The sequence below is a fragment of the Triturus cristatus genome, chromosome 8, assembly GCF_964204655.1.
Source record: "Triturus cristatus chromosome 8, aTriCri1.1, whole genome shotgun sequence".
NCBI classification, from domain to species: Eukaryota; Metazoa; Chordata; class Amphibia; order Caudata; family Salamandridae; genus Triturus; species Triturus cristatus.
The window spans coordinates 354,009,816-354,021,871 of record NC_140591.1 but is presented as its reverse complement, the minus strand read 5'-3'; the positions used below and the strand labels follow the sequence as shown (position 1 = coordinate 354,021,871).

The 12,056-nt window shown below is 42.4% G+C and overlaps 1 protein-coding gene across 5 annotated transcripts in view; it reads right to left on the bottom strand.

Moving 5' to 3' along the window:
- BRCA2 (BRCA2 DNA repair associated) overlaps positions 1–12,056 on the bottom strand; it is a 740,135-nt gene that overhangs the window by 339,169 nt on the left and 388,910 nt on the right. For all 5 annotated transcript variants that reach the window (XM_085621674.1, XM_085621677.1, XM_085621676.1 and 2 more), the window contains exon 18: positions 6,558–6,728. In XM_085621674.1, coding sequence (XP_085477800.1) covers positions 6,558–6,728 — 171 coding nt within the window. The remainder of the gene's footprint in view (positions 1–6,557; positions 6,729–12,056) is intronic.

Genomic DNA, 12,056 nt, shown 5'->3' with positions numbered 1-12,056 from the left:
CGACAAAAACCATCTAGCTCGTGAAACTCGACCAATCCCCGCCGTGGACATGGCAAATTACAAAACAAAGTGGGAGCGGAGTGGGGTATTTATAATGTGCTGGCGCGCATTTTAAACAACACACCACTTCAACTGTTGAAGAAACTATGGTGGCTAGTATTTGGTTGGTGATTTCCTTCACACTAAAGAAAGCACTATGTGTGTGCGCATCCCCTCCCATTCGAGAATTATGGTCAAGAGCTGTGACTGCCGAGGCATTACCTGCTTCGCTTGGTATTCCTTCGCGAAACGTAAAACCCGTGTGTAGTGGGCAAACAAATGTATCATGTGATTGAACAAATAACGCACTTTGGTAAACACAGCTCATGCCTGCCGATTGCTTCTCCCAAACTTCCAGGTCCTATCTCTATAATTGAGACCGCGCTGACTGAGGGCGGTTATGGCGCTGAGGTGAGTGAGGAAGGTGTGGCCGGGAAGGGGGGGGGGGGGGAGGAGGGGGGTGGGGGGGGGGTGAAGCGGACCCAGTCTGTCTTTCACCCTCTGATGTGGCTGCAGTTGCTGGAAATATGAACCGGTGGGCGCAATCTACAAAGCGATGGTGCGCGTCTGAATTAGAGCCTTCTCATAAAAAATAACAAGCATTGGCAATAACGCACTTTGGTAAACACAGCTCATGCCTGCCGATTGCTTCTCCCAAACTTCCAGGACCCATCTCTATCATGGAGACCGCGCTGACGGAGGGCGGTTATGGCGCTGAGGTGAGTGCTCGAGTTCGAGGAAGGTGTGGTGGGGGGGTACAGGATTTAGAAGGGGACACTGGTGGAGGGCTGAGGTGAAGCGGACCCCGTCTTTCTTTCACCCTCTGATGTGGCTGCAGTTGCTGGAAATATGAACCGGCGGGCGCAATCTACAAAGCGGTGGTTCGCACGCCTGAACTAGAGCCTCCTCATGAAAAATAACAAGCATTGGCCACGCGCGCGGCCGCGAGATGTGGTGGGGGAGGGGGAGAAGCGGGAGTTGTGTGCGCCAATAAAGTAATCGCGATCAAGATCGCTGTGAAAGCGAAAGTGATCGCAATGACGCCCTAAAGGCGTTGCTGAGTGCTGCTGGTTGGCCTAGAGCATGACGGCTGCGCGCGTGCATGTGAGCGTGCACGCAAGCGCTAGGCCAGCCAGCAGCACTTTGAAAGCTCACATACAAAATGTCTCTCCGAGCAGCGCATGCGCACTGACTCAGCGAGACCTAAACATCCTAGCACAGAGGCAAGATGGAGCTACTACAACACAAGAGAGGCCCTCTCAACACTAAGACACAGCCTGGAATGTAAGATCCAGGAGCCGAAGGAGGAAGTAAGTTCACAGGATGAAAGAGTCGTTATGGTGGAAAAAAACACTAGACAACAAGTCAGAAGAACAGGAACTGCTAAGACAAACATGTATTAGTCAATGTGACCAGCACAAAGAGCTGCTAGAAAAGATGGAGGACTTCAAAAACAGTTATAGGAGAAATAATCAAGAATCCGGAAGCCCTGAGAGGAGTAGACGAGAGATATATCAAAGCGTCCATAAAGATGCTTTTCGCCAGAATCCTGGGGGCCAAGAAGGTTTCAAGATGTCAGAGGTGCACACTTAAGTTGCACACTCTAGGGCCACCAAATCACTAGCACTCACATCCGGTTTACAGCTGGTGTGACAGACTTAGTGGCACAATGCCTTGTAGAAGAGTGCACATTCAAAGGAGACATGGACTATGGTGGTTACGATGTCAAAATGTATAATTATGAAGTCTGTATCGAAGGACCAGTTTTAAAGGTGCAGCATTATTAATTGCGGTGTTAACTCTTATTAATAGTGGCGCTTTCTCAGTGATCAGTAATCAAAATCCCCAGTTTCCCAAGGTGCATCATCCTGACTGATGATTAATCGGGCGGGTACAACTCCCAGGTCCCCCGGTACTCCCTCCAGTTTGCTGAATAATCAGGCGGAGCATAGATCCCGCCCCGCTCGAGAACACCTGCTCATTATTCCGGAAGTGAAAAGAAGGGAGTCTTTCGATCCTGTGCCTTCCGGTGTCTTGATTCTGGAGCGTTTCTGAGAGGCGAATGCTTCTGGGGATCTCGTAGAGGAGCGGATTCCAGTGAGCTTAGGAGACCAGACGGATCGCAGGCGGTAAGGCCCTCGTTGGCCATTTGATTTATTATGAAAAGACTGCTTAGAATGTAAGCTACTTGACAAAGCCTCAACAACACTTTAAATGTAACAGTTTTAAAAAATCAGAAAGAGTACAAAGGAAAGCGATTTATTTCCTACAAGACAACAGGTCACCTTTGGTTTAAAACCCTTCCCTGCAGTGAGAGTGAAAGAGTGTGTGAGAGAGAGAGAGAGACAAGAAGACCTAAAGTCTTACACAGCGAAATGTTTCTGCTGCATATGAAGTGGATATAAACACCAGGAACCGAGAGTTATGGAGATTAACTCGAGGTTTTTCTACAGAAGAACCCACGACCAGTCTCCAATAAGTAGTATCCCGGAATACCCGTCCACCCCGTGAATAAATTTCATGCACCACTGTCATGTTGCAATGAACTCCTCAAATGCTCCTGAGAATACAATACAAATATACCAGTTTTTTCCTATTCAAAAGATTTAAAGGCTGAGAATGTTTGATATAAAGATGGGGTGTTTTGATTAGATTAACAATTCATAAGGTTTTTCACTACTGACAGCAACTTCTTGGGAGACAATGTGACTCCTCACTTCAGAATACTCCTAATTCCTTTAAGACCAGGTTAATAACGAATGCTCAATTTTATTAGTAGCAGAGAAGGACAGGGCCTGAGAGATGTAGATTTTAAAAATGTAGTATCCTCTTTCAGATCTCCCTTCCTGCTTTTCCTTCCCCCAACAACCCTTTCCCTTCACAAGGTTAATTCCAAACCTCTGTGTTAAAAAGGCAATCCTAGTTGGTGGTGCCTGGAGGAGTGAGGGGGATGGATGTGGAAAGTTAATAGTTGAAACCTGGTTGCTTGTTTTGGACAGGTTTACAGCACTGCAAAACAGAGAGTACCTATTGGGGATGGAAAAGATTTCTATGGCAATATATCTAAGAAACTAGGCCTTCGATGAGATGTTGGCTCAATTTTTGACACACCTTACGTCAGAGTTATGGGGCGTTACATGCCCCTAACACCTCAGCACCCTCAATAAATTTCCACTCGCCACGTTTCATCAAAAAAGACAGATTGTATGGGCTGCCACATGTTGGGGGTTTATTTGAACTGATAGGACCCAGGTCCTCATACCTCTCTGGCTTAAAAAGGGTAGAGATATTACGAAATCAAGAATGTACAGATTGTAATAACTGTTGTTTTGTATAGCCATATGAGCAAAAGTTAATAAAAAGCCTTAAAAAAAAAAAAAAAAAAGACCGATGATACTCTATGGTATTAAACATACTGCCACCCGCCTCGTGGAACTAGGGTAAGGTTGAATATATTACAGTAGAAATACTATGAATATTTTACATTCGAATTCCTGGAAAATCACTGCATGTTACCATTATCGTAGGAGCTGCAGGACAGCTGGTGCACATTGGAGGTAGGATGAGGGGGTGGATGCGGAAAGTTAATATTTAGTTGAAACCTAGGTCCTTGTTTGGACATCTTTACAACACTGCAAAACTTTATATATGTAGTTGCACATACCATGTATTAACACATATTATTAGACTGATCAGTATGTGTATTTGTTAATTTGTATGGTACTGAAACAAACAGTTGTCAAGGAGCCAAGACATTTAAAAGATGGATCACAGTTCTTTACAGTTCACATCTCACACATGTAGTCAGGTTTATAGGGCATATTCTGTGTTATGACCATCTCACTTAAACGTTTTAGTGTGGAGGACATGCCCTTCCCACTACCTTTACAGAGTAATGGACATGAACATCACATCCTCCCACTAAAACGAGGAAACTGCTTCAATGGACACACCAGAGGGATTGCCTTTTTATGGCTAAGTTCAGGCACCTGGTGAAGAGCTGCCTGAGGCCTTTTCTTCCTGAAAGACCATCAGCTGCAAGGTACGCTGACGTCATCCGTATATAAAATGAAAGAAAAAGAAACCATTTGGGCTTCTTCTACTTTCACTGTTAATGGTGCTAAGGAAAATATCTCAAACCCCCCGATCACCACGGAACAGCCTTAATTGGAAACGGGAGGTTCTCCACCTTCCAATTATACCTCTCCCTAGTGGATCCCTGCTAAGGGATAACCGCTAGATGGTAGTCTGTGAGCCGTGATCCAGCCACTAGGATGTCTTGAAAAGGGTGTGTGGGGAACAGATTTGCCATGCTCAGGGGCAAAAAAGCCCACTAGAACCCAGGGTTTCTTAAATTAAAGGACACAAAGTGGTGAGTGAAGGTACACCCTAACAACCATATGGGGTTGGTGGGTTTCCCTGGTACCGGCCAAGCCTGGGCCCAAACACCCCAGCTGCCCACATAGCTAGACTGAGAGAATTTCGAAGGAAAAATCTTGATGTTTCAGTGTTGCATTTTGGTGCCTTTTCTGCCGTAGCTGTTTTAATTGGAAGAAGTGTAGTAATCCTAGGTGGTAGGAATTGTTTGGATCTCCACAGATTCCAGTATTTTCTCTCATAGAAATGTGAGAAAAAATAGTGATTTAAGTCAACGTTTGATGTTTGTGTATTCTCAGCAAGAAAATTCAGTGGGAGACACAGGTCACATCACTCTAAACTCCCCTGGGTGTCTAGTTTAAAAAATGTATGGGGCTTGTAGGTTTCCTCAGGTTCTGGCCAAGCTCAAGCCTAAATACTGCAGCCACTCACTCCGCAAGAATGAGTAAATTTGAAAGAAAATGTAATTTTGAATGACAAAAATGTGATGTCTCCACATTGTGCTTTCGAGCTTTTCCTGTTGAAGATACTAGGTCAAGCCACACAAGCGGGATACTATTTTATCAGGATAAGTGTGAGCACACAGAATAGTATAACATTTGTTATTATCAACTGAATAACTGTCCATTTTTGGCTCACAAATGTAAGCTCTTATGCAAGAACAAACACATTTTACAAAATGTCCTCTCGGTCCCCAAATTCAGAGTTATACTATTCCTAATGTACATGTTTTCTTCATACTTCTTGTTCATTGATTACATTTTACCATATGAATTGATGTATGGTCTGTGAATTATAAACTGCAGCTCAATCGGTGGGTCCGGGTATCTCGTGATTTTTGACAACCAACAAACACTCCATATCCCTGTGACCAGAAAAGTCTGATGGAGGCAACAGTATATACCTGTTGTAAATTGGCTATTGTGGTTAAAACACTGACACCAATTTAGATAAATTATTTTTCTCCTACTGATTTTCATTAGTTTTTGATTTCAACAATTAGTTTCTTTGGGAAAATATTGAGCAAGCAACACAAAATTACCGCTCGCTTAATTCAGACTTTTCAGAAATACATAGCTTTCCTGGTTTATATGCCTGTTCTGGAAAGCTGTAAAGAGGGTGTTGTTAGCTCAAACAATTTGATGGCACTCTTAGAAAATAAACACATACTTTCACGAACAGCACATTTTTAAAAAATGCGACATTTTGGCTATCTTCTCGTTCCCCTCAAGGGGAATTAACAAACTCTATGTACATTTATAATCTCCACTTTGTAGGAGAAAAAAACGCATATTAGACCTGGATAACCTTTTGCAGAAATGAAGTTATGAAGGCTTAAGTGCAAAGTGCCTCAAACATCAAAAAAGGGCTCAAGTCCTTGGGTGAAAAACCTCAGCGCTTATGGGGCTAGGATTCTCAGACATAGGGACTATCGAGTACATTACCCTCAATTTCCACTAACTGATTTCGACTGTTTGGGATTGATAATTTGGCAAATGAAAAATTCTATGAACATGCATCACAGTCCAATAAAGGTAAACCAGTTGTCAACATCACATTACAATAATTGTAAGTCACCTATGAGGCAAAAGACAGGACACTTCATAACTAAAGTGAGGTCCACAGCAGTATATTACTCATCTGTGTTATAACCAAACTGTTATACTTAAAAGAAGAGGCATCATCTTTAGAAGCGTTTGATTCCTAAAGGCAACGAAAGTTTCGAAATAGTCTAAGTACTGAAAAGCACCCCGTTTATAAAGTGATAGGAGAATGATTTTCTGTTTCCTCTACAGCTGTTGTATTCTTGAAAGCACAGGAGAATCATTAGATCTGTGAGTGATTCGATGATGCTAGAATAAAAACTGGCACCATGGTTGAAGAAGTGGTGGCCTTTCCCTAGGAAACACATATCCAAATAAATACAATCATAAGAAACCACAAAACAAGAAATTAGTAAACATTTTTTAGTGCTACAGTTAGGCTGAATGGTGTCATTTTCAACTGTAGGGCTAGAAAGATCGAGCTACATTTATGGATTGTTATGTATCATATTGAAAGGAAGAATTGGGTTTCAGGCCTATTGTTACTTATATTTTAAAATTGTTTCTCGTTCAATGTATACAAATGTTTGTCTTTACCTGTATTTCAATTGTAGGAGCACCCTTTCAGGTGTTAAGCAACAACTAGCAAATGTCTCTGGAAAAGACACTTCCATGGCTGCCAGTTTCCATACAATCCATCTATAGTGGTTATTTGCCCAGGCTTCACTAATCAATTTTGGATCCACTCCCGGTGTGTCACACAGTGCCCTGCAGGGGGAAACGGAGAAATCACGGAATTATTGTTTCTTAGATGTAGATGACCAATCTCATACATTCCACATCAATAGGCGAGCTACTTTCTGGATAATCCTGAACATGTGTTGAAACGTCAGCAAATATAATATTCAGACTTGGGCAGAAATTTCTTGCATCAACGTATGCAAGTAGATGTACCACATATTACCTCCATCACTAGTGGGCATCACATTATTCACCCGCAGTAGAGCTCATCACAGCAAATCTTCTACCTCTTCAACCCTCCCCTCCCTCCCTCCCCACCCTAGTATGTGGCTATTGGTCATATTTTTGAATTGCCCCTTACCCTGCATAACTATACATATATATATATATATATATATATATATATATATATATATATATATATATATATATATATATATATATATAAAATATATATATAGATATATATGAATATATATTATATATGAATATATATATATTCACTTAAAAAACCATAGGTTTCACACATGTTATAGTTAGCTGGACATTTCACTCGTAAAAAACCAATGAAATTCCCCCGTTATAGTTACTGCAGGTAACTATAACTCACGCGACCGCAATCCTCTGCTGATGACGTCAGATATTACATCACTGTATTTAGACACTTATTTACCCATGTCTTCTTCCATTAATCTTTAGCTATACATATATACAAATATTTATTTTTCATAAAGACACATGTCATCAGTGATGTAATATCTGACGTCATCAGCAGAGGATTGCGGTCGCGTGAGTTATAGTTACCTGCAGTAACTATAACGGGGGAATTTCATTGGTTTTTTACGAGTGAAATGTCCAGCTAACTATAACATGTGTGAAACCTATGGTTTTTTAAGTGAATTTGCAAGGTTTTTTAAATGCTAATTCGTAACTATAACGTGTGTGAAACCTATGGTTTTTTCAGTGAATTTGTACGGTTTTTTAAATGCTAAGCTATGTATTTATTAATAATTTTTTTTTTCAGGTTTTTCACTGTGCGCGCACCGTGATATTTTTATTTTTTTTTTAACCGCGAGGTGCGCGCACCCTGCGCGCACGGTGCGCTTCGCGCGCTGTGGGCGCTTGGTGCGCTTCACGCACCGAGCACCCACGGTTCGCAGTTAGTGCTGTGCGCGCAGAGTGCGCGCACCTCGCGAGTTTTAAAAAATAAAAAAGATTGTTTTTTTATCCCTTGGGGGGCCTTCTGTAACCCCCTGACCAAGGCTAGGGGGTCAGGAACTGTCCACTCTGCCCCCTTTTCACGTTCTCCACCTTTTTTTTCACCCCCTCAGACTGCGAGAGACAAAATGGCGGCCGACACTTCCTGGTTTCGACCGATTCGAATGTTTACCGACATCTAACAACCAATCAGAATTGCGCTCGCGCACGGCAGGGTGCGCGCAGTGCGCACACGGTGCGCGCGTATAGATATTGATATGCTTTTAAATGCTATTTTCTCAGGAAATACTGAACAGATTTACACCAGACCTGCAAAAGGCACTTCCTTGACCTTATGGCTACCTCTCTGCCAAATTTCACGTAATTCTGTTCAGCCGTTCGGGCTGTAGCTGTGTCTAAAGTGCCTATGGAAAATAACATGGGGAAAACGCGTTTTGGGACCCACCTTTTTTCTCGGCCCCCGCTTGACGAATCACCCCGAGACTTTCAGGGTAGGAGCTGAGCGGAGCGCCCCATTAGTTTTGAAAATTTCGCGAGGATTCATCAACCGGCGCCAAAGTTATTCAAAATAGAATTTTGAGATTTCCTATGGAAACTAGGTTGTAACTATAACTATCTACTGGCGACCGCCAGTAGATAATATATATATATATATATATATATATATATATATATATACACAAATTCACTGAAAAAACCATAGGTTTCAGACATGTTATAGTTAGCGGAAATTTTACTGATAAAAAACCAATGAAATTCCCCCGTTATAGTTAGTGCAGGTAACTATAACTCACGCGACCGCAATCCTCTGCTGATGCTAATACTGTATTTAGACACTTATTTGCCCATGTCTTCTTCCATAAATTTTTAGCTATACATATATTAGAAATATTTTTTTTTCATAAAGACACATATGTCATCAGCAGAAGATTGCGGTCGCGTGAGTTATAGTTGCCTGCACTAACTATAACGGGGGAATTTCATTTGTTTTTTATCAGTAAAATTTCCGCTAACTATAACATGTCTGAAACCTATGGTTTTTTCAGTGAATTTGCAAGGTTTTTTAAATGCTAATTCCTAACTATAACGTGTGTGAAACCTATGGTTTTTTCAGTGAATTTGTACGGTTTTTTAAATGCTAAATTACTTTACGCCATTCGTGGCGTGCACGCCCACTTAACGCAGTTCGTTCCGTGCGCGCACGGTGCGCTTCGCGCACCGTGCGCGCACGGTGAGCACACGGTGCGCTTCGCGCACCGGGCGCCCACTTTACGCAGTTAGTGCCGTACACGCAAGGTGGGCACGCAGTGCGCTACGCGCACCGCGTGCCCATGTTACGCACCGTGCGCACATGGAGGACATATTATGCGCTTCCTTGTGATAGGTAATCTGTTAAATTTAATTTGTAAGTGATGACAATAATATGCCATGCACAGAGAGTTTTTTTTTTTTTATTAAAATTTTTAGCGTAAGCGCACCGTACGCGTACGGTAAGCGTAATCGGCGAAATTTTCAAAAAATAAAAATTTACCGTTTTTGGCCTTTGAGGACTCAACTAACATGGCTATGTGCATGGGCGCTGTCTAAACAGCCCCTTTATATGTTTTTTGCCTTTATTTACAGCCCCCCCCCTCAGAGTGCGAGAGAGAAAATGGCGGCCGCCGCTTCCTGGTTTCGACCGATTCGAATGTTTACTTAGATGTAACAGCCAATCAGAATCGCGCTCGCGCACGCCACCGTACGCGTACGGTAAGCGTACCGTAAGCTGGCTCAGATATATATATTGATTTAAAGGCTATTTTCTCAGAATCTACTGAACAGATTTACACCAAACCTACAAAAGGCACTTCCTTGACCTGAGGACTACCTCTCTGCCAAATTTCTAGTAATTCTGTTCAGCCGTTCGGGCTGTAGCCCTGTCTAAAGGTCCTATGGAAAAATGCATGGGAAAAACGCGTTTTGGGACCCCCCTTTTATCTCAGCCCCCGCTTGACGAATCCCCCCGAGACTTTCAGGGTAGGAGCGGAGCGTAGCGCCCCACCTATTTTGAGAAATTCGCGAGGATTCGTCGACCGGCGCCAAAGTTATTCAAAATAGAATGTTGCGGATTTCCTATGGAAAAGGGGTCCTAACTATAACTACCTACTGGCGACCGCCAGTAGGTAATATATATATATATATATATATATCTCTCTCTCGTCTAGAGTGCCCAGTTCTTCTCTTGCGTCGAGAGATTTGTAATGGATGTATATATACACACATATATGTACACATATATATTTACACACACACACATTTATATATATATATATTATCTACTGGCGGTCGCCAGTAGATAGTTATAGTTAGGACCGTGTTTCCATAGGAAATCCGCAACATTCTATTTGGAATAACTTTGGTGCGGTTGACGAATCCTCGCGAAATTTACAAAATAGGTGGGGCGCTCCGCTCCTACCCTGAAAGTCTCGGGGGGATTCGTCAAGCGGGGGCTGAGGAAAAAAGGGGGGTCCCAAAACGCGTTTTCCCCATGCAATTTTCCATATGGACCTTTAGTCCAAGGTACAGCCTGAACAGAATTACTTGAAATTTGGCAGTAGATAGTTATAGTTAGGACCGTGTTTCCATAGGAAATCCGCAACATTCTATTTGGAATAACTTTGGTGCGGTTGACGAATCCTCGCAAAATTTACAAAATAGGTGGGGCGCTCCGCTCCGCTCCTACCCTGAAAGTCTTGGTGGGATTCGTCAAGCGGGGGCTGAGAAAAAAGGGGGGTCCCAATACGCGTTTTCCCCATGCAATTTTCCATATGGACCTTTAGTCCAAGGTACAGCCTGAACAGAATTACTTGAAATTTGGCAGAGAGGTAGTCCTCAGCTCAGGGATGTGCCTTTTGCATATATGGAGTCAATCTGTTCAGTAGTTCCTGGGAAAATTGCAGTTAAAAGCACATACATATCTATAGCCGCGCACCGTGCGAGCACCGTGCGCGCACCCTAACGTGCGCGAGCGTAATTCTGATTGGTGGTTACATGTTAGTCAACGTTCGAATCGGTCGAAATCAGGAAGTGTCGGCCGCCATTTTGTTTGTTTTCAGTGCGAGAGTGAAAAAGGAAGGTGGTGAACGTGAAAAGGGGGCAGGGTAGAGAGTTCCTGACCCCCTAGCCTTTGTCAGGGGGTCCCTGAAGGCAGAATTTTTTTTTTACTTTTTAAAAAAAAAATGGCGGGGGTGCGTGCACCGTGTGCGCACGGTAAAAAACCAAAAAAAAAAACATACATTACTTAGCATTTAAAAAACCTTGCAAATTCACTTAAAAAACCATAGGTTTCACACGTTATAGTTAGGTGGATATTTCACTCGTAAAAAACCAATGAAATTCCCCTGTTATAGTTAGTTCAGATAACTATAACTTGCGCGGCCGCCACTCTATCACAAGGATGATGTCATCAGTGATGTCATGAGTGATGCCACTGACCATGTCATGAGTGATGTAATATGTGACGTCATCAGCAGTGGACTGCGGTCGCGCGAGTTATAGTTATCTGAACTAACTATAACGGGGGAATTTGATTGGTTTTTTACGAGTGAAATATCCACCTAACTATAACATGTGTGAAACCTATGGTTTTTTAAGTGAATATATATATATTGTAGTACTTTATTCGACATTAACAAGAAATGTCATAAAAGTTCATCACAATGTATATAAAAACAGTTTAAAACATACCATACTACAGCAAACGACTTCAATTCATATAAAGTTAAAAAGAATAAAAAGAGTCATATATACTCAAATTATATTCACATGACCTCTAACATTACTATTGTGAGCAGAAAATGTTGGAAATTCCAGTAGGTAGATGGTATACTTAAGGATGTTCCACCTTAAGCAACCTACGTCTTAACCTCCAGGCCCAACCCAGGTACTTGGCAGTCCCACAGATTACACTTGGGACAGATGTATCATATGTCAAAATGCGCAATGCTGCCCTTACAGACCTTATACCCAGATTTTTACAGACGGGTTTAAGCCACCTTAGTCTGGGTTGCCTGTACGCCTGACAGGCAAACATAAAGTGGCCAATGGACTCTGTGGGCGAAGCACAACCAGGGCAACCTGTTGGATGGGTATTTACCT